The following is a 21,837-nucleotide window of genomic DNA, read 5'->3' as shown; positions in this document are numbered from 1 at the left end:
GTCTTGTCATGACTCGTGAATAGAAGCGCCAAGATCTGTCATAATCTGCCATTACCACTATGTCTTTTCGATTTCAGAGCTGCTAGCTCATCACGGCCTACAAAAAAAGCTCTCAATATCGGCTTGCACGTGCCAAACTAGCTACCACGAGATCTTAACTCTACTATAGCTCTGCCCATCCGAGCTTTCCAAACGATGCTTGAGTTTGCTGATCAACCCGGGGCAGATAATGCGGAGAAATGACGCAAGGGCTAGGATTAAGGGCCCTTGTCCTTGCAGATCTCCAACTCCAAGGTCGGAATATCGGATGACTTTGGCTGAAACGCCGGTGACGTTCCCGCAGCCCAAGCGGCGCCGCGTCTTCGACTCTCCAGCCCTTTGACCGAGCCGTTGGGTCTAATTTCTTTGAACACACCACAAATAAGCTTGACATCACCTCATAGAACCTCACCATCTGAGACAAACGCCTGATCAACTTGGCAATTCATTCGAAAGGCTCGAAATCATGTCCAACCGAACCATTTGCGATGTCGACACGCCGGACCCCTGGATCGTGGCCGGCAACGGCAAGTTCTATTTCACCTTTACCCTCGACAACCGCATCGAAATATGGTGCTCCAACACGCTGGAGAATTTCCATCACTGTCACAAGAGCGTCGTCTGGCAGCCGGCGCCGGGGACTCCATGGTCGGTCAACATTTGGGCACCAGAGTTGCACTACCTGAAGGGCCGGTGGTACATCTATACCTGCGGCGCGCCGCCCGGGGTCGGAAATCCGGGGCATCGGACCACGGTCCTCCGATCGTCGTCCCAGGACCCGATGGATGCCTCGAAATGGGAGTTTTTAGGTCCGCTGAAGGGCATGCCGGATCACTGGTCCATTGACGCCACAGTATTCAGTCCCAACGGGCATGACTTGTACTGTTGCTGGTCAGGATGGCCTCTCGGAGATCATTCAGACACCCAGCAGGATCTGTTCTTGATTAAGCTTCGTGTCCCCGAAGAAGCCATCACGGATACACTCCTATGCATCTCAAGGGCTGAGCTTTCATGGGAGCGTCCCGATGAGGGCCGCCGTGGTGTCAATGAGGGCCCAACATGGGTCGACATCCCTGGCATCTTCAGAGGCATCGTGTACTCGGCTGACGGTAGCTGGACTAGCGACTACAAGCTCGGTCTACTGCCGCTCGTGGGGCAAAACCCTCTGGACCCGGGCGCCTGGGCTAAGCGATCGACACCGCTGATGGTCAGTCACAAGCGGTGTGGAGGTCCGTACGGGCCGGGGCACGCCAGCTTCTTGCCGAATCCTCATGATCGAAGCCGTGTTTACTGCATTTATCACGCGACGGCGAATTATGGTGAGGGGTGGGCCAATCGGAAGGCAAGGGTGATTGATCTTGGGCCGGAGTGCTTTGGATCTCACGCCCACTCGATATGCTGCGCGCTGGAACGTCACATCCCGAAGCACGGCCACGATCGACCGCATAAGTCATCATGTATCATGTCCTGAAATATATGTCTATATACTAAAAGAATAACAAAAGCCACCGCCTCATCCAAGTCGACTTCAAAGTTCATCTTTTCAAGTCTTCAATGTCGCAAGATCTTGCGGGAGCTTCAGGATCGAAAGTCCCAAATGCTGTTGCGACCCGTGAATGTCATTCTCCATGAAACTGCCAGCTGAAGCTTTCTTGCCCCCTCTAAACCGGGGTATAGTCACCTTGAATGCTAGAGCCGGTTCAAAGAATCCAATCCACACAATTTCATCCTCAGAAATACCAAGGGCATCGGCAACGTTCAGAGGAGACAACAATTCTGACTCGCGAATCGTGTTGAATATTGACTCGGACTCAAAAATGACATCCATCGTGATCTCATAGGGACCCGCATTCTTCGAGCGCAGGACCCGGGAGATATCTGAAAGCGTCTTTGGGTGGTCTACGATGCTCTCTGGACTTGGGGAGGAACCTCGTGGGCTCTTGTGGGCTTTCTTGCCTTTCGTAGCCGGCCCATCTGTCGACTGAGGCTCGCCGTCCGACGGAAGAGGCTCGCGACTCCCAAGACTCTGGCCCTCTCCAAAGCGGGAGACAGAAGAGCGAAGGATGCTTGTGTTCCCCTGGCTTTCTGATGTAGTCGTGAGTCTTTCTTCACCCGGCTTGAGGTCGATGAGATGGTACACCGAGAACTGTGCGCAGGGGCCCGTCTCAATCTCGAGTTTTCCAGCAATCCCAAATGCGAAGTTACCAGAGGTAGCTTTTTGACCTGCGTATGGCCCATGCTGTATGGCTGTTAGCAGTCATCACCATTGCGTATAACAGTCATCCTTACAATCAACGCAATCCTCGCTGTCGATACGAGACCCGTAGCAAGTTCTTGAGTGGGGGCAATGGCTTCCGCAATTATGAAGATTTCCCCGGGGCCCGTAGGCGTAGTTTGCTCTTGACCATACGTGTGGAAGTCTAGGTCCCAATTACCAGGCACATCCTTGTGTTGCTGCTTGACATAGGCCTTGACAAGCATGAGCAACTCGTCAAGCTGGCCGATGAGAATATCTGTGCTATGTCAGTCTCGTAACCCTTTCTACATGTATTCACTGATAGTAAAGTCTCTGAGCCCGATGCTGACTTACGATCTTTGACACTGCCGAGAACAATGGATCGGTACCCGAGAATGCGTGCAGCTTCGAGCTTGAACTGATATGGCTTCCCATCGGCAATTGATGAGACAAACCGTGCCCCGCGCGCCCGGACGGTACGCTGATCATCGAGCTGCTCATAGTGCGCCTGGTCGAGATGGAGAGCACCTCCGGGCCCTCGCAGAATGTCAGGCCGTGTATTCTCGTATAATGAATGCGCGGCTACTGATAGCGGCGTGCAGCGTGACGTGGACGCAATAGGTCTGACGTCGAACATGCCACTTTCGTAGACGGTGGCCACAGCACCATGAGATTTAGGTATCGAGCACTGCCCACCACACTCCATGATCTTGCCCATGTGCAGGAAACCCCCGTGCCTTGCCTCAACCTGCTCGGAAGTAAGGCCTGGGTGTTGAAGTTTGAGCTGATACATGGAGTATGCAACATAAGGGGCAGGATCGTATGCCCTTCCGCCGATAATGATGTCAAAGTCTGGTGTAGCTTCCATTGCGTCGACAAAAGCTTCGGGTCCGATTTGTGCAACCACACGGGCTGAGTCTGTGATATCCTTTGATGTCAATGGGGGCACACAAACCCCACAGCCGGAGATTCCGCCCTCATTAAGTCGTTGGAGAATGATGGACTTGTCGATGCCAGAAAATATCGAGAGTGTCTTGAAGGAGTATTGTCTTATTCAGTCAGCGCATGCTTGAATATTTGCAGCACCCAGGACCTACGAGTTACTTTCTTCTGCACAAATCTCTTCAATGATCTCTTCCATCAACTTTACGTGTTCATCTGAGCCGTCTCCGCCAGCGGAGCCGAAGACCAATGGGACTCGGAAGGTGTGCACAAGCTTCAGTAGCTTGGTCAAGTCTCTGACATAGGCTGAGCGAGGGCAAGTCATGGTGCCAAGGGCCAGCTTCTCTGGGCCACTGTCAGTTGACCCGGCATCTAGGATAATGGCCGTTGGAACGCCACTGGGAACGAGTTGTGCCAGTTCATTGGCGGAAGAGTCCTCGTCAAAGCCGTAACCCATACACCCAACTGGTGTAACAATGTGACAGAGAGGGGGGGGACTCGTGCTAGGAGACTGTTGAAGTAAAGAATTCATGCTGAGGGTGGGGTGTTTATTCGGTAGATACTTCAAAAAAGATATGACTGTTGACTTGTATGAATATTCTGGGTGTCGGGGTTCCTTTTGGATTTAGAAAAGATGTTTGGTAATTCTTGATAACAGTTCTTGAAATATATCAGAGTCCATCCAAGACAGAAAAGCTGTCGATAGAGGCGTTGAATGCTGCTCTCATCCTCTCAAGCCTCGGCGATCCGGGGATATGGATATTTTCCGTCAGTGCAGGCGGGACATATGCAGTTTCCTACGGGCATTGAGTAAAGAATAGGATTACGACGCATTCATCTCATTGCAGCATTATGATCGAGTGCGTTCGTTACGTTTGGGACAGTAGTCAATAAGTATGTGGCTTAGACGAGCTCTCCGTATCCGTGTCCGTAGGGGCTGATCATGCAGATAGGCCCATATGGAGCTTCCAATCAGAGTGGCACCGTTGGCTAGAGCCTAGAAGGATCGAAGAATACCGGTAGCTAAGGAAGTCGTGAACCTTGAAGTCGGATCTACAAGTAAGATTCTAGTCCGTTCCCGTTCCCGTACCCGTCGGAAGAAGTGCACATTGTAAAGCGGCCCCGCGCCGCAGCTTTAGAGGGACGTGCCATTTGCTGCGCCGCCTCGTTGCACGCCCCAGCATCCTCTCAGAATGCCACAATGCTTATTTTCTTATGCGGACGACGAACAGGTATGCGGGCTTGGATATCTGGGATCCCCACTCGAAGGATGCGAGTCCCTAATACGTGCAAAACAGTAAAGTCAAGAGCGTCGTCAACTCCATCTTGGCGATCGTCAATGATTCCGTTGGGGACTTCATCGTCGCTGACCCGTGCTGCGCCTTGGCATTTCCTAGTCGTCAATCCTTCACAGCAATGCCCCCTCAGTGTTTGTTGAGAATGGTTGATGAGAATGCATACTTTGAAGGCGAAGATACAGGCGTGCAGAGAGGAGTCCGGGTCCTTAAAAAGCTTCTGGTCTGCTCAAATCACAAGACTGGAATTCCGAATGAGAAGGCATCACACCATCTCCAACGATTGTGCTCTCCGATCAACGCAGAATCACACTCTAAAAGGTTACGCAAATAATTGCCGGGGCATACCAGCAGAGTACACAGCAAATCATTGTCGCATCTCATTTTACTCTGCTTGGAGCTATACCTAATTCTGTCTACCCCATTCGCCCGTTTAAAGTTTTTGGCAAATATTTGCTAAGCGATGAACCCCTTTCACGATAAGATCAGCCCTGGCGACAGGGGTTCGATCACGGCCAACAACATCGAGTTGACGGAGTCGCCCTCTCCGTCCTACATAACAGAGGCGAGGTGCGGACGAGAACAAGATCTTGCGCCAGGCGAAACCAGTCGCGTTCGAGACGAGTCAACGAACCCGCTCATGAAGTCAACCAGCACGGCGTCTGTCACCAATGTGCCAGATGAAGAAAAGGACCTGCCTCTTGGCCAGGCCATACGCCAATACCCCAAGGTCGTAGCGTACTGCCTGTCCCTCACAATTGTCGTTATCGGATGGGGTTACGCGTTGGTGATTGTCGGCTCCATCGTCGCCGTCGAGCCCTTTCAGCATGATTATGGAGAGGTGTACAAGGACAAATGGATCATTCCGTCACTCTGGGTCTCACTCTGGTCGGCCGCGATCCCTCTCGGCATGGCCATCGGCTCCGTCTTTGCGGGATGGTATCAGGATCGTGTCGGTCGCATTTGGAGCTTGAGGACGGGTGCAATAATCTGCGCTATTGGCGTCGCGGGCATTTTCTTCTCCTACCTCCCGGCGGATATCGAGACCATGCGAGCCCTCTTCTTCGCCGGCAAGACGGTCCAGGGAATTGCTATTGGAATCCTCAAAGTCACTGCCATGACATACATCTCGGAGACAGCGCCGACGTCTCTACGTGCCTCGGTAATGGGCTTGGTACCGACGGGAAATCTCTTGGGTCAACTACTGGGGTCTATCGTCGTTTTCCTCGTCAACAAAGCCCCCAATAGGACCGGATACCTTGTCGCGTTCGGTTCCCAATGGCTTCTTGCTGTCGTCCCTTTTGTTCTCTCAGTAATCATCCCCGAGAGTCCAGCATATCTCGAGGAACGCGGACAATCCGACGCAGCTCTCATGTCCTCCCGCAAACTCTACGCACCTGGAGTAGACGCCTTGAAGGTCCTGGAGAAGGTTCGGGCTAGTATCGCCGAGGAGAAGGAGGCTACTTCGGGAGCGACGTACTTGACCTGCTTCCAGGGTGTTAATACTCGACGGACAATGATTGTCATCATGGCCAACCTGCTCCCAGCGATGTTCGGACTCGACCTTATTGCCAAGTCGAGCTACTTCTTGCAGACCATTGGCATGAAGTCGAGCACCAGTCTCATGATTCTCATCGGAGGCATCGTTGCTGGCACCTTCGCTAACGGCGTCGGTCTCTGGGTTTTGTCGAGAGTTGGACGCAGGAAGGTCACTCTGATCTCGATGTCAATCTCCACTGTCCTCTGGATTGCCGTAGGTATCTCTGGAATATGGAGAGGACCTGTGGTCGCATACTTCACCGCCGGAGGATGCATTGCCATCATCATTGTCTGCGGTATGGGCGCATGGCCTGCTGGCTATGCCATCATGGGCGAAACAAGTTCGTTGAGACTGCGAGCAAAGACTCAAGGTATTGGTGGCGTTGCTCAACAGGGATCATCTGTGTTGATCAACTTCCTCCTTCCTCTAGCCTACAATCCTGACGCTGGAAATTGGGGAGGGAAGACGGGCTTTATCTACGTTGGATTATGTGCTTTTGGAGTCCTGCTTTCTTGGTGTTTCTTACCAGAGATGAAGGGGCGAAGCGTGATGGAGATCGATCACATGTTCAATATCAAGCTGCCCGCGCGACAGTTCAAGAAGTGGAGAGGCGATGTTGAGTCCAAGTAGGAAGAGGGTACCTGAAGATAGATACGCTTATTGTATTTTGCGTTCGGATAGCTTTCTCTTAGAGACACAGAGCCTTCAACAAGAGTTTCACAGCAGCATTCACAACAGCATTTCCATAAATCTTTCAGAAAAGAGCCAGAGCTAGTCCATGGCATTTCAAAACTCTCGACCATCTCTTTGTGAGATGGACTGAGTAAACTAATGATTGTGAGAGAATTTGGACTAGCCAGCGAGACGACCGTTGCTGTTTGATAGAGGCATTGCAAGCCTTGTATTAAGTTTCTACTTCCTTGCATCAAGCCTTCGTATGGGTACTCCAGGCCGTTCTCAAAGCATCTACCACTGAGCTCGTCGGCCAGGCATGCATCGTCTCCAGCATATCCATAAAGCCGACGACAGCCATTTGTTCCCCCTCGTCACGGAAGTACTCCCCACACAACGACACCCCGACTCCAGCCGTGACCATTGACGGTTGATCTTTGCGATTCGATATGGCCAAACCGCAAATCTTCCTCGTTGACTCTCTCAGGGTCTCCTCCAACATCTGGTTAGCAGCTTGAGCACCAATGCCGAGCCGTTGATTCTTAGCACCGTGCACAGCCAAGACAATACGCATGAGTTCAATGTGTTGGAGCGCCAGCACTTGACAGTCATTGGCGTGCCACACTGTGGGAAAGTACTCCCCCTTCTCTGGATTTCGCTCCTGGTAGGCCAAGGGCTTGAAGTGAGGCGGCTGGTGCGTGTCCCAATTATGTTGGAAGGCCTCGATGGCTCTCCATTGATCCGCTCGTATCTTTGGATCTTCCGTTTCGACGCTGCTCTCGGAGCTTGCGCCGAAGCAGAACTTGACAACGTAGGCGCACCAGACTAAGATGCGATTGGCCCAATCAAAGTCGTCGGCAACAGAGTCGGGATCGAACAAGGAGCAGTCTTCGGTACCGTAGAGGGGTAGTCGGAATGGTCTCCGATAGAGAAGAACAGACCATATTTCTTGGCGGAGAGCGATTAGAGTTGCAGAGTGTCGTAAAGAGGGCATGCTCGGGGCGTAAATGTCGAGGCCTCGGGGAGGGTGGTATACAATGCTGAAAAGTCCGATTCTCTCCTCTTGTTGAGCGTGGAAGACAGCTTGGACGGCATTAATGTAGGTTTCGTGATCGGTTCCGGTGAGGTGCGCTGTGGAAGCGAGATTAGTCTTCAGATTTCAACTCTGCCAGGGTCGCCAGATCTCCTACTATCTACTTGTTCATGATATCGTAAAATCGTAATAGCAGTCAATGCATCATCCGTACAAGGATTTGCAGGATCAGTCGAAGTATCCATCAGATACGAGATGGACTTGTTGTGATAGTGAATTGCCGACTCTTTGTCTAGATCCGGGAGATGAATCCCATTAAACTCTATGATTTGATTCGGTGGCTTCTTTGACCAGATCTGGGTAAGGAATCTGGATGATGCGGTACAAATTGCGTTCATCAGCAATGGATTGTGCATGGCTCTTTGCGGAACCACAGTTACGTAGTGTCGGTCTCTATCAGTTGTGTCAAACTGTCAACCTGTTAGCAAAGTCAAGAGAAATTGATGCCTCCGAGCAATTTGTTCAGCATCAAAGTACCGACTTACAGCTGCAGCAAGATGTTCTATGAAGCAACGAATAAGACATCCCTCTTGGAGACCAATGCGTAGCTCCTCACCGAGACTCCTCGATACTGAATACGATCGTCCGCGGGTATCTCCTAGTGGCGGTTGCCATCGTTGGGAGAGAGCACTCAATCTACTGCTTCCAGTTTCTGGAGTCCTGCGACCCCATCCCTCTGGTACTGATCGGGGTACCGACGGACTGGGAGCTGAGAACCCAGAATACGGAGTCTCTATGGTGGAAGAGGCTGCCGGAGTAGCAGCAAGATTCGGGTCAACGGCATCTTCAAACGCTATCTGAGGGATATCGTCAAGGACTATTTCTCCTCTTAAATGTGACTGATTCCTCCCAACTAGAGACTGATGGGATAGGTCCCCCGACGGGTCGAGCGATTCGGATGGATTACTGTGTTCCCTTTGTGAGATAGACTGAAGTAGTTCCGCTGCGACAGTTATCTGGTCGTGAATCTGATTGTCGACTTGAGGATTTGGTTGTTCATGCTGAGAGATGATATCGGAAATCGGTGCTGCTGGTGTATGTTTTGGTTTCGAGGACGTGTCTTCTGATGGCTGTCTAGATTCATCGACAATGGCGAGAGGGCGAGCCTGGACTGTTCGTTTTCATGCTTGCGTTAGGGCTGAGATGTGTCAAGGATTGGAGAGGGAGAGGATTGGTCCTACAACTGTCCGGGGTTGTCTGTAACCACGGCTGATCGACGTCGAAGGAAAATCGTTTCTCGGTCGTAACTACCCTTTTGAACCTGAATTTGTTGTTCACTCGCGTACATCGAGACTCCGACTTCTTGCAGTGAGAACATGGTATCTCGTCATCGCCTGCGGATCAAAACAGGTTAATATAACCCAGGGTTGGATACTACCACCGTGGAGGCCCAGCCAAGGACAAGATCCGAGAGATGGATAGAGATGATGGTTATGTCTTACATTTTAGATGTTTCTCTGTGGGCCGGAAAATCGATCAAATCAGTTCTCTACGTTCGATTGACACCACCAAATCCAGAATAAGGGGTGAAGTAGAAGAATTTAGCCCGCGCCTTCCGCGGCTTGCTCGGGGTGTAAGAGCGCGTTATATCCGATGGTTAAAAAGACGGAAAAATCACCAATCATCGAACCTGCAATCCCGCAATCCTACTCACCTCTGCATTTCACGCAGGGCACAACTCGTTCGCGTCGTTGTGGTGGAGCCATCCCTTCCCGTCCCGAAGTAGGACAATCAGACCATGGTTAAGATGGAGGAGGGATGGAGGATGGGAAGGAGGAGATGGGATGCATAGGATGGGCCTATGTTGGTAGCATTTCGCCGATAGACTGCTCAATGGAACGGGGCGGCAGAGGGGATATAAAGAGGGACATTACTCGGCGAAAGTAGCGGCATGTGGCCTAGCCGTGGCTTAGTTAGCGGCCTATCCATGTTCTGACTCGCCCTACTTAACGCTGTTCTCACGTTCTCCGACCTAGCTAAGCGTGCTAAGTTAACTGTTAGGGTTTCCCCTCCGCCCGAATCCGTGCATAACGCCACGGATGAGTGTCGGTTTTCGCTCTTCGACTTTGACCTGAGAGTCTTCTTAATAGGCCTGATTGGACAGAATGCACTCATGTGGCTGAATGTGAAGTCGCACGAACAGGGAAGTATTCACGTGGTTTGCTACACTGCGTACCTAGCGCGCCTTTGTTGCAGCAATGAAGCGCGCGCGGAAGGAAGATCACTCCATCTTACAAAACAGTGACTACAGGTACAGGCTAAGATATTTGCACTGGATGTTTACTGATGCCACTTAGACCTGGCTTATCAAATCCCCAATTATTATCCGCGTGCGTGATCGGGATAAAGTCAAGCCAGGGACATAGCGATAGAGTTGTACTTGGGGTCAGTCCAGACTTCCTCGATGATGCGGCGGCGGATATCCTGCTCCTCGACGACGCTGTTATCACCAAACAGCTCGGAAATCTGTTCTAAAGACTTATGGGCAGTTTCGGGCACTAGGAAGAAGGAAAAGACGCCCGCAGCAACACAGAACAGCCCGAAGAACAGATAGGTGCCCCATCCTAGTTTAATGACCATTTCCGGTACGCAAACCCCGATGATGAAATTGGCCAGCCAGATCATGGCAGTTGCAGCTCCAACACCTTTGGCGCGTTTGGAGTTGGGGAAGACTTCAGCAGGCAGCGTCCAGGCAAGAGGGCCATAGCTAATGAAGCAAGAAATTAGCACGTGCAGTGGCTGGGTGCGTCGAGACGCTGTGATTCACTTACGAAGTCGCGTAGCAAAGAACGTAAATATCTGGAGAACGTGTCAGTAAATTAAATCTTGCAGTCCTGGACCCAGGTCAATTTACAAATGAGGGCGACACCGAACCAACCCATGGCAGGGTGCTCATCCCATGACGAGTTGAACTTGCCGACAACCCCAGCCATGATCAAGTGGGGAACAGCCATTGCAAAACCACCGCCGATGGCGAGCTTTCTGCGGCCAACTTGGTCTAGGAAAAGGAACGTGGGAATTCCGGCAACAAGCTGACAGATGTTAACCATGCCGGAGAGAATGAGAGGCATGTCTCCCTTTTGTCCCAGGGCGGCGAAGAACGTTGGGGCGTAGTACACAAATGCGTTAATACCACTGAACTGGAATGGGTGTCAGTACTAATTATGCCATCTGCTGGGCTGCCAGTGCCCATCCTGGATCCTTACCTGCTGGAAAAATGGAATGCCGAGGGCAATGGTTGTGCGCTTCAAATACCTGGGCTTGAAGAGGTCTGCCCATTGGTTCAACTCTGCCGTGAAAGCGTTGGAGCTCGAGTGTTCCCGAACGAGCATCGCCTGCTGGAAGCGAACTTCAGACAGGATCCCCTTCCACTCAGCCTGGACTCGCTCGTCGGTTGGAGGAACACGGCGCAGCTTTGTAAGAGACCCCAGACTGTCTTCGTCGCGGCCCACCATGGCGAGCCAGCGAGGAGAGAAGGGGAAGAAATGGATTCCGAGACCGACCATAAGAGCTGGGGCCATTTGCAGAGCGAAAGGTAGTCTAAAGGCCCATTCTCCATCCATGTGTCTTGTCGCAAATGTGATCCAGTAAGCAATTATAGCGCCAATCACGATGCTGATGGACTCGAGCACGAGGAGGGAACCGCGGAGGTTTGGGGGCGCAATTTCTGATATGTAGAGCGGCGCACCCATTGCCAAAGTTCCGACTCCAACGCCACCGATGGTGCGGCCCGCGACGAGCGTTCCATAGTTGTGAGCGGCGGTTTGGATGATGGCACCTACGCAAAAGAAGAAGGTCGCAATCGTCAAGGCCCACTTGCGAGATATTTTATCGGCGAGGTACGGGAGGAAAAGACAGCCGATGAAGGCTCCAAACTCGAGCATCCCGGTCATGAAACCAGTGTAGAAGCCATATTTTGGACCGCCGGGGGCGGTCTCGGGGAACCATTCATGGAACTGGGGCATGACGAGAATGATGGAGATGACACCCTGATCTTGTGGATGTCAGTAAAGCGTGAAGAGATCCCGCACTTAAGGGCCAAACTCCGGGCCTTACCGTATCCAAACGAGAAACCACCAAAAGATGCGAGCAACGCTGCGCCAAGCACGTATGGCGAGCGCACAATTCCCTGGATACCATCACTGTCGTAGTTGATAGGCGCATCGGCCCGGGCCAGGAGGTTGTTATTCACATCTTCAACTTGGCTTTGAGAGCCGCTCCGAGAAATTCGCTTTTCTAAGTCGGACATGGCTGGTGTGCGTTGTGGAGGGAGAAGAAGGTGCAGTTCCTTGAACAAAGACAGTCAAGAGAACTTGCCAAGGCACGGATGTCTTCACTGACAGCTTCCAAGTTTTTGGCGTGACTTGAAGACTTGCATGAGGCTTGTTCAAGCATAAAGTCACTCGTTTAAACATTCTCTGATGAACTCTTTATACTTCAACACGTCCAAGCTTTCTGAATAGAAGACCGTCTCGAACCTTGGCACGGGTCGAACCAATCATATTGCATGTAATGAGAGTGCGGGGAGCAGCATCTCACGAGGTTCTGGGGAAAGATGCCCGAGAGCTAACGAATCCCCATGGGGAAGAAGCCCTGTCGTTCTTTGGATTTGGCATATGCATCCTCGAGTCTTTGTTGATTAGCAGGCGAAGATTGATGAAGTTCGTGTTTGGCCAGGTCTGCGAGAGCAAGCATTTCCCTACTCATGGTGCAGAGGATGTGTGTTGACCCGCCGGGTCGGCGTGGGCCTGAGTCGGGCTCACCCTTGAGACTAAACATCTCGATCGACCGAATCGAGTAGGTTTCCGCCGGAATTCCGGCGATTTCTTGCTGTTTTAGGACAGCTGAAGGCCGGGACCCGACCACTCCGCTCCGCAACTGAAGTTCAAACTACGCTTCATCAATCTATGCTACGCCATCGAACACCGGACTAGAGACACTGGCGTCATTTCTGACCCTTTTTGAGACGTTTAATCCAACGACGGCATTGGCAGGGAGGTAAGTTGGCTTGACGTTGGTCTATCATTCGGATGTGCAGCATGCTGGGTGGCCTATCACGCGGCCTGCACCAATATCAACCCTCGTAAAGACTTGACGCAACTCGAACAAGTCAGCCGCTACCTATTGTGAATCACGAAGAGGAAACTCTGGAACATGTTACTTTCGAGCCAAGTGTAGACTTGATAGATCAGTTTCCGACAATAGTCCGGCTTAGCGGGCTGTCGGGATGCCCCAGTCTTGTAATCTACATCGCCGTGAATGACTACTTGTGGAAGTTAACAACAGGGGCGCCGAATTTTACCTGATGAGAAGAGAACCTGAAGTCATAATGTTATTGCGATGATTAGTGTTCGAAACATTCTCTGCTAGATGCCTGGGAATGAGGAGAAGGCCGCAGCACAGTGCGTCAATATACTGTGGCACATTTATATCACGAGGTTCTTAGCGCGTTACTGGGAATTTTATGGGCAAGCTTATCGCAACAGTCGTAGAGTAACGCCGGGAAGCATCGAGACGCTTCTGCAGTTGCGAGGGCAGTGCATGCGCCTAGCTATTGTTACGAATGTCCAAGCCAAAGACCAAGTAGAGAAGGCAGAAGCTATTGGAGCGCATCATGTTGTAGACTACATGATCACCTCAGAGGAAGCAGGCTTTTGCAAGCCAGACACCGCCATCTTCCAACTCGCTATCGGATCTCTAGGCTTTTCTCTTGACGAGAGCTATATGGTTGGTGATTCTGTGGAGTCTGACATTATAGGGGCGATCAATAGTGGCATGAAAACCGATTCTCTTCTCGCCGATGGCAACGAATAGCCACCTGTCGGTGAACGGAAAGACAGTCCTCATTATTCAAGATATGTCCCAGCTTACCAGAATCCTTGGGGTATCTGCCGCGTTAATAGAACGTTAGTTACATTGAGTTGCCCTAAATTTGAAACGTTCAACGGATGTGAAATGGATTAAAGTGTTTGTCACGGTACAGTTGAAGAGCTCGAAGAAAGTCTTTGCTGCATGGACCTCAGAATACAGGTGTCTCCAAAGATATTTCGATTACGACGAAGAAACCTCCACTTATCCAGCTTCTAGACATATTTAGACCGCGCAATCTGCTCAACGAGTACTACCAAAAACGAGCTTAGATCATTCCAGTTTTCTCCGCCAGATTTTGACCGGTAAAGCCCCACAAATGATGTTGAAAGCCTCATGCCTTTCCAACTGAAAGTCAGGAGTGGGAAGAGCGAACTCGTACCTGTGAACAAGCGAGGCTAGGACCATGGTTTGTTCCAAGTAGGAAATGTTCCTTCCGATGCAACCCCTAGCCCCGGTTGAAAATGGGATGAAGTACGGTTCCATCCGCTTTCTCTCTTCGGGATGAAGCCATCTCTCGGGCTTGAAAACTTCAGGGTCGGGAAAGATCATTGGGTCTCTGTGAGCGCCGTATATTGTCATCGATACACTTATGTCGCCTGGAATCCACTCATTCAAAATCCGAGCTCCCTCCGGTGGGGTTCGACGTGGAAGAGGCGCGGATGTTGGCGGGATAATGCGAAGCGCTTCGTCGATGCAAGCACGCAGAAACGGTAAATCTTTGACTTTGTCATAGGGCGCGATGACCTCGTCAGATTCTAGTACGCTATCAATCTCCTCGCGAAGCCTCTTCATATGCTGCGGATGCTTGATCAGAAGCTCAAGAATGTGCGTCAAGGCGATGGCTGTCGTATCCGATCCAGCGTTGATAATAGCGCCGACTTCCGCCACAATCTCGCCCCAGTCGAGGTTGTTCGGGCTTCCAGTCTTATCTTCCATCATGCACGTGAAGAAATCGTCGAGTTGCTCCCCGGCTAAATATCGGCGCAGTCTCTCGGCGGCGGCATGGTAGTAGCAATCATCCCATGGCTCAAAGTCTTTCCACATTTTTTGCCATCGGCTGGGGATTGTCTTCGATAGCCACTCGACCCATGGCCAAAGATTGTAGTCCCACACGAAAACCGCCTGTGCAATGGCGCCTTGGTTCATGGAGTGACGGTAGCGGGCTTTGTATGTAGTGCCATCGCGCTTCTCTGCTGTGACAATATCTGTTCCGGTATCTAGAAGATCCATCCGAGTTGAGAGAGTGATGTAGTTGATTGCCTCGATAGTCCAAAGATTGATCCAGTGATTGAAGTCGATGGTAAGGTCCTCGGGACTAGGGATGGTACCCTTGAGAGGGTCGGTGCATTTTTCGTCAAACGCTTTGAAGAGTCTTTCAGCCGTGTAAGCGACTTTGAACTCCCACTTTTCGAGGTTCTTGATAGCGAATGCTGCAGAAAGTAGCTTGCGTTTGCGCGCATGCTCCGGCTTATCCACTACATCAAAGAGGTGGCGATGAGTCCCACTCAGGACAACGTAATTGTTATCTTTGACGCATTTGGTGCTATGTCCGTATATGTCCTTGATTGCTCCAGTGTCTCCAAAGGACAATGCATTGGGGCCTGTTCTCAAGATAGGAAAGCCAGTGTTTTTGTGAGTTTCGTATAGCTCCTTAGACCTGAACCCCTGGGCACTGAGATAGCAGTGCCTCAGGTCCGTCAGTGGTGACAGGGGCGAGTAGTTGGGGTATTTCCGAATACCCTTGGCATCGTAAAAGTAGTAGATGATGGGTCGAATGATGAGATATGAAGTGAGTGCAAAGGCAGCAACTGCCAGGGCAAGAACGCCGAGCATGGTGGACGACGACAGTCTCCTAGGAAGCTCTTCTCTAAGTCGCTCTAGTGAGGTTCGTTGATCTCACGATGACCTTGACGGATCCCCTTAAGATATTAGAGAAGCGTCTTATATCCCGCCTTCAAGCACTGTGAGGCCAAGACCTGGCTCAAACCGTCTCAAGAATCAAGATGCCGTACAGCTTCCCGGCTTCCACACCACGGCCGGATCTGGTTTTTAATTCCGCGGAGCATGCAAGGCGATGAATCAACGGCAGAACCAAGACACTGTTCGTACAGACGTAACGCAAGAGGCAACCCAGTCCGCATTGATACACGTTAAAATAAGACGCGTGGAACGCGCGGAGGTAAGAGATTCCTCGGACCAAGGCGTTGAACCATCTCTCGAAGGAGAAAAATATCGCCGTAAACTCGGGTTTGCGGATTATCAGACCATCTCGAGATATCTTCCGGCGAAACATTTCCTAATCTAGATGTGTGTAACGGTCGTGTTTGAATGTCGGCAGTGCCTAGTCGAAGTATCGCCATGCGGCTGACCTCTCCGCATGCGGGGTTGCCCTTTAACCCCGGGGGGGGGGGGGGGGGGGGGGGCAAACATCATCGCAATATCTCCAAGGCTCTAGACGCTGAATGAGCGTCTGAGGCTCACGGACATCAAGAGAAAAGCATTTAAATCACAGAATCGGCGAAATTATCCTATTGTGTCAGAAAGCCCGTGTCTGCTGCTAGGCCAGTCGAGACTCTTACTGGTGTCAACCTGTCGTCAGTTCTCGGTATTCGGAATCTCACGGTCTCACTTCGATTTCGACCTTGAGCCGTTGCTGGTCGACGATATCAATCATCTAAAACGCCCACTGAGACACTCTCTTGGAGGCCCATCAATAACACCTTTCCCCGGTTCTTTTCCCGATCTTGTTGTCCAGTATGTGGGCCTATATTGAGATGAACATTACCCACAATCGCTTTTTTGCAGATGTTATCAATTTTACCTTCAGTAACAGTAGCTATTACGATATCTTCCTCTTACCGTTGCTTATCCTAGGTTCCCTGTACGTCTTCAACAAAGGAAGTCTTCTGCCGAAAAGGGACCCCTTTCACTACAAGTGGTTCGAGAAACCACAACTACACCGAACACAAAGTCTCGTTGTTGAGAAGAAGACGCGCAACATTGCGGAAAAGCTCGCAGAGCTCCAATCTGACTTGGTCATATTCTGGGGCTCTCAATCAGGCACCGCAGAGGCCTTCGCTCACCGCCTTGCTCGGGACTTTCACCAACGGTTCAAGCTCAATGCTCTAGTAGCCGACCTGTCCGACTATGATCCAGAGACCGTGCCTCTTATCCCGGCGACGAAGTTGGCTGTGTTCATCATGTCTACCTACGGCGAGGGTGGCCCCAGCGATAATGCCCAAAACTTTGTCAACTGGGCAGATGCAGCAACCTTTGTCTCCCTCGCCCACCTCAAATATGCCGCTTTTGGCTGCGGAAACAGCAACTACCGCTTCTACAATAAAGTCATTGATGATGTCGTCGTTGCCTTGACCAAGTTTCGTGCCATCGCTGTTTTGCCTACCGGCAAGGGCAACGAGGCTACCCGAACAAGCGAAGAAGACTTCATGGACTGGAAAGAGATTCTGTTTAAAACTTTGGTCTCCGAGTTCGACTACAAGAAGCATGAAGTTGCATACCAGCCCAGTGTTGACATTGTTCCGACGGATAGCAACGACTTGCATGTAGGAGAACCGTTCTGCAGACTTCACTCCAAGAAAGCAACCACCCTCCAATCACCCATTGCTTTCGTTCCAGTCAAGGCAATACGAGAGCTTGCAACGTACGAGGTACAAGATCGCAGCTGTATTCAGCTAGAATTAGATCTCTTTGCACACCCAGAGATCAAGTATAAGACTGGAGACCACATTGCCATCTGGCCTGTCAATCCAGATGAGGAAATAGACCTTCTTACTCGCATTCTCGGACTTCAATCTCAGCAACTGGATGGTTTTCACGTTGTAGCCCAGTCGGCAGACGACGAGCCAAAGGTTCCCAGCCCGACAACGGTGCAGGCCTTGTTCCGGCATTATCTAGAGATATGCTCCGCAGTCCCCCGCGAGACAGTTTGCACATTAGCTCAGTTCGCACCAAGTCAAAAGGTTAAGACGGAGTTGATTACAATCGGAAATGACAGGGAGGCTTATTCCAAGTTTCTCAGGGGAAACCACATGACACTAGCCCGACTCCTGAAGCACACCATCGCTGTCGACCCGGCGGCGACATGGGCCAATCTACCGCTCTCTTTCGTCATCGACTTTTTGCCTGCTATGCAGCCACGTCTCTATTCCATTTCCACTTCACGCATTACATCGCCTCGGAGTGTGGGTCTAACTGTGTCCGTCAAGCCATCGCCACTACTTGAGAATCAAGATATCCAAATTCCTGGACTTACGAGCACCCACCTATCAAAACTCCAACCTGGACAGGTTTCTTCGGCAGGAACGTCAACTATCGACTTATCCTTTGTTCATGCCCGGATTCGCGAGTCGACGTTCAAGCTCCCATTTCTCTCATCAGTGCCTCTGATCATGGTGGCAGCCGGCACTGGGGTCGCCCCATTCCGCGCTTTCATCGAAGAGCGTACTAGACTTGCTTCTGTAGGCAAGGAAGTGGGGCGAATGATTCTGTTCTTTGGATGCCAAACCAACAGCGACTATCTATACCGTCACGAGTTTGCCGAGTGGATGGCTGGACCCCTCGCTGGTAGGCTTGAGGTCGTGACAGCTTTCTCAAGGGCGGACAGTGAGAAGCGCTATGTCCAAGACAAAGTCCAAGCCAGAGGCGATGATGTTGGGAGACTGTTGCTGGAAGACGATGCCGCTTTCTACATCTGCGGTGCGGCGAACATGGCGAAAGATGTTTGCAGTGCTGTCGAGAGTATTGTGAAACAGGCGAATAGCTGGGAAGGTCCCCAGGCGGAAAGCTGGAGACAGGAGAGGAAGCGGTCAAAGAGGTGGTTCGAGGATGTTTGGAGTTAGGAACGAGAACAGATTCCTAAACGATCCCCTTGGCCTGGTTTTGATGACCAGTCAAGATGAGCATGTCAATTTTGTATTTGAGGAGTTTTCGAGAATGAAAGAGTCATGTCACTACGCTCTGCCGTCCCTCAATGAAACTGATACACTGGTGCTGTACTATTTTGGTCTGTTGCACGATAGCGACGGCTTGCAAGCTCGTCGTCTGTAACTCTGTGAGGTCCTGCTCAACTTCCACGATCCTTGGTCCCTCACGTTCTATGTTCGTCCTGAGAAACCCTGGTCCTGTTTTATTCATGTGGTATTGGAAGATGCGGCCATTGCTTCTGATCATTTTTTGGTAAGTAGAGGCTGCTTTCACTCAGTGTCGATGTTGATGCATGTTTCGACCTTGATGAAACCAAGTCCACTCATTTTCGACAACTCTCCGTTGACGTGAGTCATGTCGAAAGAATCGTCCTCGAAAAAGTCGTGAGGAAGATGAGATGATGGGTCGTATTCTTCCATGATCTTGATAGACTCATTGACAATGTCATAGCCAAAGTTGAAGGCTAAGTTTTCTTGCGGGTTTTCTGGAAGAATGATGGGATTAGCGTGACTTCATCATCTCCAAGCGCAATACTATAAACTTACTTGGAATCTCATCCGCCGCGACAAATTCCAGAAGGTCCTTCTCAACGAGACTTGACTGGTCGGTCCCAACGTTGCTAAGAATTTGGATCGCACTGGCACGGTTTCTGCGAATCTTTTCAAAGAGATCCAGCCTCTTCTCAAGATCAGAAGTGTCAGATACACCGGCGAACACAACACCTAGAGCCAGGCCATCTTCGAGACCCATGGCACCGCCTTGTCCTTGATCTGCGCACAGACTTTATATCAGCGATTGAATCAACGAGGGTAGAACCAGTGATACGGTATAGCACTCACGAGGTAACATTGGATGCGCCGCATCGCCGGTTATGACCATCTTTCCTTTCCGCCAAGTCGGTAGCGGAGCACGGTACAACAGTGGCCATCGCTTGATCTCAGTTGCTTTGCTGATTGTGACGTTAGCTACGGCCAATCTGCGCCTATCTCTAACGCGACCTACTTGATTATAGCCAGTAGACTTGGATGGAACCCAGCAAACTTTTCAATCACTTGTGCTTTGTCGACATCGGCTTGGTAATCTATCATTGCGGTGTGAGTAGACCTAATCACCTTGCAGACTACACGGAGATGGATATTGCGAACCTTCGCTAGAAGCGTCCTTCATCTCTTCATCGTAAAAGATACCAACGAAGTTGTGGATCGTATTGCTAAACTGTCAGAGGGAGCTTCGTTCTGGAAGTCGTAGTAAACGTACTTGCGGCATGGATATGACACTAGCCTCCTGTTAGTCTTGTTGTCAGGGAAAAGACGAATGAGGCCGTCGGCGTCCTCGTTCCAGAACTTGACTTCGGAATCTTCCTCCAGAACTTCGGCGGGAATCAAGAATCGGTAGCAGCAGTTGTGAAGGAGAGGCGCCACGGGAGGATTCTTGTGACCGAGAATTGTCTCGGCCGCAATAGAGTGAATACCGTCTGCACCTACGACAAGATCGCACTGAATCTCATCGCCATCTTGAAGGTGCACTGCAGGCAACTCAGGGTTCTACACAACAATCAGCAAAAAAGCAAACATCACGGTGGAAATGGCGGCAGGGATCTTCCCCGCACTCACGTATCCCACAACCCACGAGTTGAGATGGATGGTGACGGGAACGCCCGGACCTGCAGGATCGGTCGCTATCCTCTTGAGGGTATCGTGCAGATCCACGCGGTGGGCGTACCAGAGATCGGCGTCGTAGAACTCCTCGTTGTCGGCGTGTGACAGCGTCGACGTGATCTCCATCGTGACGGGATCCTGGAAATGGACAGGCCCGGCCTTGACGAAGCCGGAGGCCTCTGGGTCGAGACCCCATCGTGTGAGAAACCGCGTCGCGTTGGGAGGGACGTTGATGGCGGCGCCGACCTCGTCGTTGATGGCAGATCGCTCGTAGATGCGCACAACGTGGCCCGCCCGGCGGAGCGAGATGCCGGCCGAGAGGCCGGCGATGCCTGCTCCAACAATGACTACGTCGAGCATGGTACTAGTCGCTTTCAGAAAAACGGGAAACACAAGTCCTCGTGTTTGTTATCACGTCTCACCGTAGGGAATGTTGATATCGTCCGGAAGATGTCACGTCGACGAAAGAAAAAGCCAAGAAAGAATTTCGTCGGCCTCGGCCTGAGCAGGAGAACCAACACGGGGCCAGGAAGCCGTTGCATTCGCCTGTATCTGACAGGGACTATGTAGGGTTACGACCGCCCTCTCTCCGCCAAGAAGACCGCGATCTGCGGCGCAGCCCGCTCTTTGATGGAGACATAACCCTGGGATCGGGACTCAACGGCGGCACTACGCGAAGCTATTGGACGGTGACCGAAATGGAGGAGTCTTCGCCATCAACCTGAGGATACTGCCGGGGTCCGTGCCAAGGGGGAGCAAGACGATTGAGAAAACAACAGTTGTCTCGATTCACATATGTTGACATGTATCCATAGTCTTTTCCATTTGGGGTTTTCGAAACACACTTGGCAATTTGGAGAAGGTGGACAGAAGTTGAGGACGGGCTTTACCGCAACTCCAATTTCGTTGACTTCTTAGGTCGAAACTTTGCCAGCTTACTAGCACGGGAATAGTCTATGTCCTACCCCCTTTACTGTGTACGAGTACTTGTCCCCAGCGGAGCAACTCCCCGAGTCAATTCAGCATAGTGGCCAGAAACGAGACCGAGATCTCTGTTCTCGTGATATTGAGGAACTCAGAAGCTGTGGTAACTCGTCCCCGCTTCGGTGAGCTTCTATATCCGTACGGACACATTGATTGAGCCAAACGGAGCACTACCACAAGTGAGCGCCAACGTCGCGGAGAAGGACAGGGCCCGTCAAATGAGTCCCACCGTGGCAACGCGTCGGAGTCCGTCCCTTGGTCCGCTATTGGGCCAGGTTATCACGAATGGAGTCCGCCTGCAGGCGCCCTTGTCGAAAACCGTTGTGGCGAACCCATGTCGGAGAAAATTTGATTCACTGAGAGGGCCATGTAGGAGGCGGTTTCATATCCAATGAGTGAGCGGTTTTCAGTTTGATCTTTTCGGCAAAGCAATAGGCAATTCGGGTATATTCTGACAGCTGCAGTCTGGCCAGCGCCAAGACACGTCCAATTTGAGCTTCCACGGTTGGGTGACAGGACTAGGAAACTCAAATCTCAAAAAGATACTTGATCATTGATAAGAT

At 51.3% G+C, this 21,837-nt stretch overlaps 9 protein-coding genes across 9 annotated transcripts; 4 read left to right on the top strand and 5 right to left on the bottom strand.

Annotated features, from left to right (window-relative positions):
* Positions 1-305: 305 nt before the first annotated feature.
* BDP55DRAFT_611391 (alpha-L-arabinofuranosidase II) lies at positions 306-1,510 on the top strand (the record flags this gene model as incomplete). The annotated part of the gene is made up of 1 exon (XM_060571182.1): positions 306-1,510. Exon 1 carries the CDS (start codon positions 506-508, stop codon positions 1,508-1,510), a length of 1,005 nt encoding a protein of 334 aa, XP_060428976.1. The 5' UTR covers positions 306-505.
* BDP55DRAFT_665473 (uncharacterized protein) lies at positions 1,425-4,061 on the bottom strand. Its single transcript, XM_060575039.1, has 4 exons — positions 3,373-4,061; positions 2,630-3,324; positions 2,329-2,552; positions 1,425-2,278 (listed from the first exon to the last, which is right to left on the bottom strand). The coding sequence occupies exons 1-4, from the start codon at positions 3,747-3,749 to the stop codon at positions 1,583-1,585; spliced, it is 1,992 nt and encodes a 663-aa protein (XP_060428975.1). The 5' UTR covers positions 3,750-4,061; the 3' UTR covers positions 1,425-1,582.
* Positions 4,062-5,152: 1,091 nt separating this feature from the next.
* Positions 5,153-6,682, top strand: BDP55DRAFT_694346 (general substrate transporter; the record flags this gene model as incomplete). The annotated part of the gene is made up of 1 exon (XM_060577344.1): positions 5,153-6,682. One exon carries the CDS (start codon positions 5,153-5,155, stop codon positions 6,680-6,682), a length of 1,530 nt encoding a protein of 509 aa, XP_060428974.1.
* A 295-nt stretch (positions 6,683-6,977) lies between these two features.
* On the bottom strand, positions 6,978-8,432 carry BDP55DRAFT_694345 (uncharacterized protein; the record flags this gene model as incomplete). Its single annotated transcript, XM_060577343.1, has 3 exons — positions 6,978-7,807; positions 7,915-8,227; positions 8,397-8,432. The coding sequence occupies 3 exons, from the start codon at positions 8,430-8,432 to the stop codon at positions 6,978-6,980; spliced, it is 1,179 nt and encodes a 392-aa protein (XP_060428973.1).
* Positions 8,433-9,677: 1,245 nt separating this feature from the next.
* Positions 9,678-12,259, bottom strand: BDP55DRAFT_745313 (general substrate transporter). Its single transcript, XM_060580531.1, has 4 exons — positions 11,874-12,259; positions 11,024-11,811; positions 10,658-10,957; positions 9,678-10,556 (listed from the first exon to the last, which is right to left on the bottom strand). Exons 1-4 carry the CDS (start codon positions 12,064-12,066, stop codon positions 10,167-10,169), a joined length of 1,671 nt encoding a protein of 556 aa, XP_060428972.1. The 5' UTR covers positions 12,067-12,259; the 3' UTR covers positions 9,678-10,166.
* Positions 12,260-13,187: 928 nt separating this feature from the next.
* Positions 13,188-13,631, top strand: BDP55DRAFT_632613 (HAD-like domain-containing protein; the record flags this gene model as incomplete). The annotated part of the gene is made up of 1 exon (XM_060572449.1): positions 13,188-13,631. The coding sequence occupies one exon, from the start codon at positions 13,188-13,190 to the stop codon at positions 13,629-13,631; it is 444 nt and encodes a 147-aa protein (XP_060428971.1).
* A 327-nt stretch (positions 13,632-13,958) lies between these two features.
* Positions 13,959-15,521, bottom strand: BDP55DRAFT_553317 (cytochrome P450; the record flags this gene model as incomplete). The annotated part of the gene is made up of 1 exon (XM_060569279.1): positions 13,959-15,521. One exon carries the CDS (start codon positions 15,519-15,521, stop codon positions 13,959-13,961), a length of 1,563 nt encoding a protein of 520 aa, XP_060428970.1.
* A 616-nt stretch (positions 15,522-16,137) lies between these two features.
* Positions 16,138-18,593, top strand: BDP55DRAFT_665466 (uncharacterized protein). Its single transcript, XM_060575038.1, has one exon. It carries the CDS (start codon positions 16,445-16,447, stop codon positions 18,545-18,547), a length of 2,103 nt encoding a protein of 700 aa, XP_060428969.1. The 5' UTR covers positions 16,138-16,444; the 3' UTR covers positions 18,548-18,593.
* BDP55DRAFT_665464 (FAD binding domain-containing protein) lies at positions 18,594-21,127 on the bottom strand. Its single transcript, XM_060575037.1, has 7 exons — positions 20,246-21,127; positions 19,890-20,176; positions 19,778-19,842; positions 19,635-19,713; positions 19,472-19,581; positions 19,178-19,402; positions 18,594-19,116 (listed from the first exon to the last, which is right to left on the bottom strand). Exons 1-7 carry the CDS (start codon positions 20,648-20,650, stop codon positions 18,902-18,904), a joined length of 1,386 nt encoding a protein of 461 aa, XP_060428968.1. The 5' UTR covers positions 20,651-21,127; the 3' UTR covers positions 18,594-18,901.
* Between the last annotated feature and the right edge of the window lie 710 nt (positions 21,128-21,837).

This window comes from Colletotrichum godetiae (assembly GCF_030913485.1).
Source record: "Colletotrichum godetiae strain CBS 193.32 chromosome Unknown BDP55scaffold_23, whole genome shotgun sequence".
Classification (NCBI taxonomy): Eukaryota; Fungi; Ascomycota; class Sordariomycetes; order Glomerellales; family Glomerellaceae; genus Colletotrichum; species Colletotrichum godetiae.
Note: the sequence above shows the minus strand (reverse complement) of the source record. Positions and strands in the feature narration are given on the sequence as shown.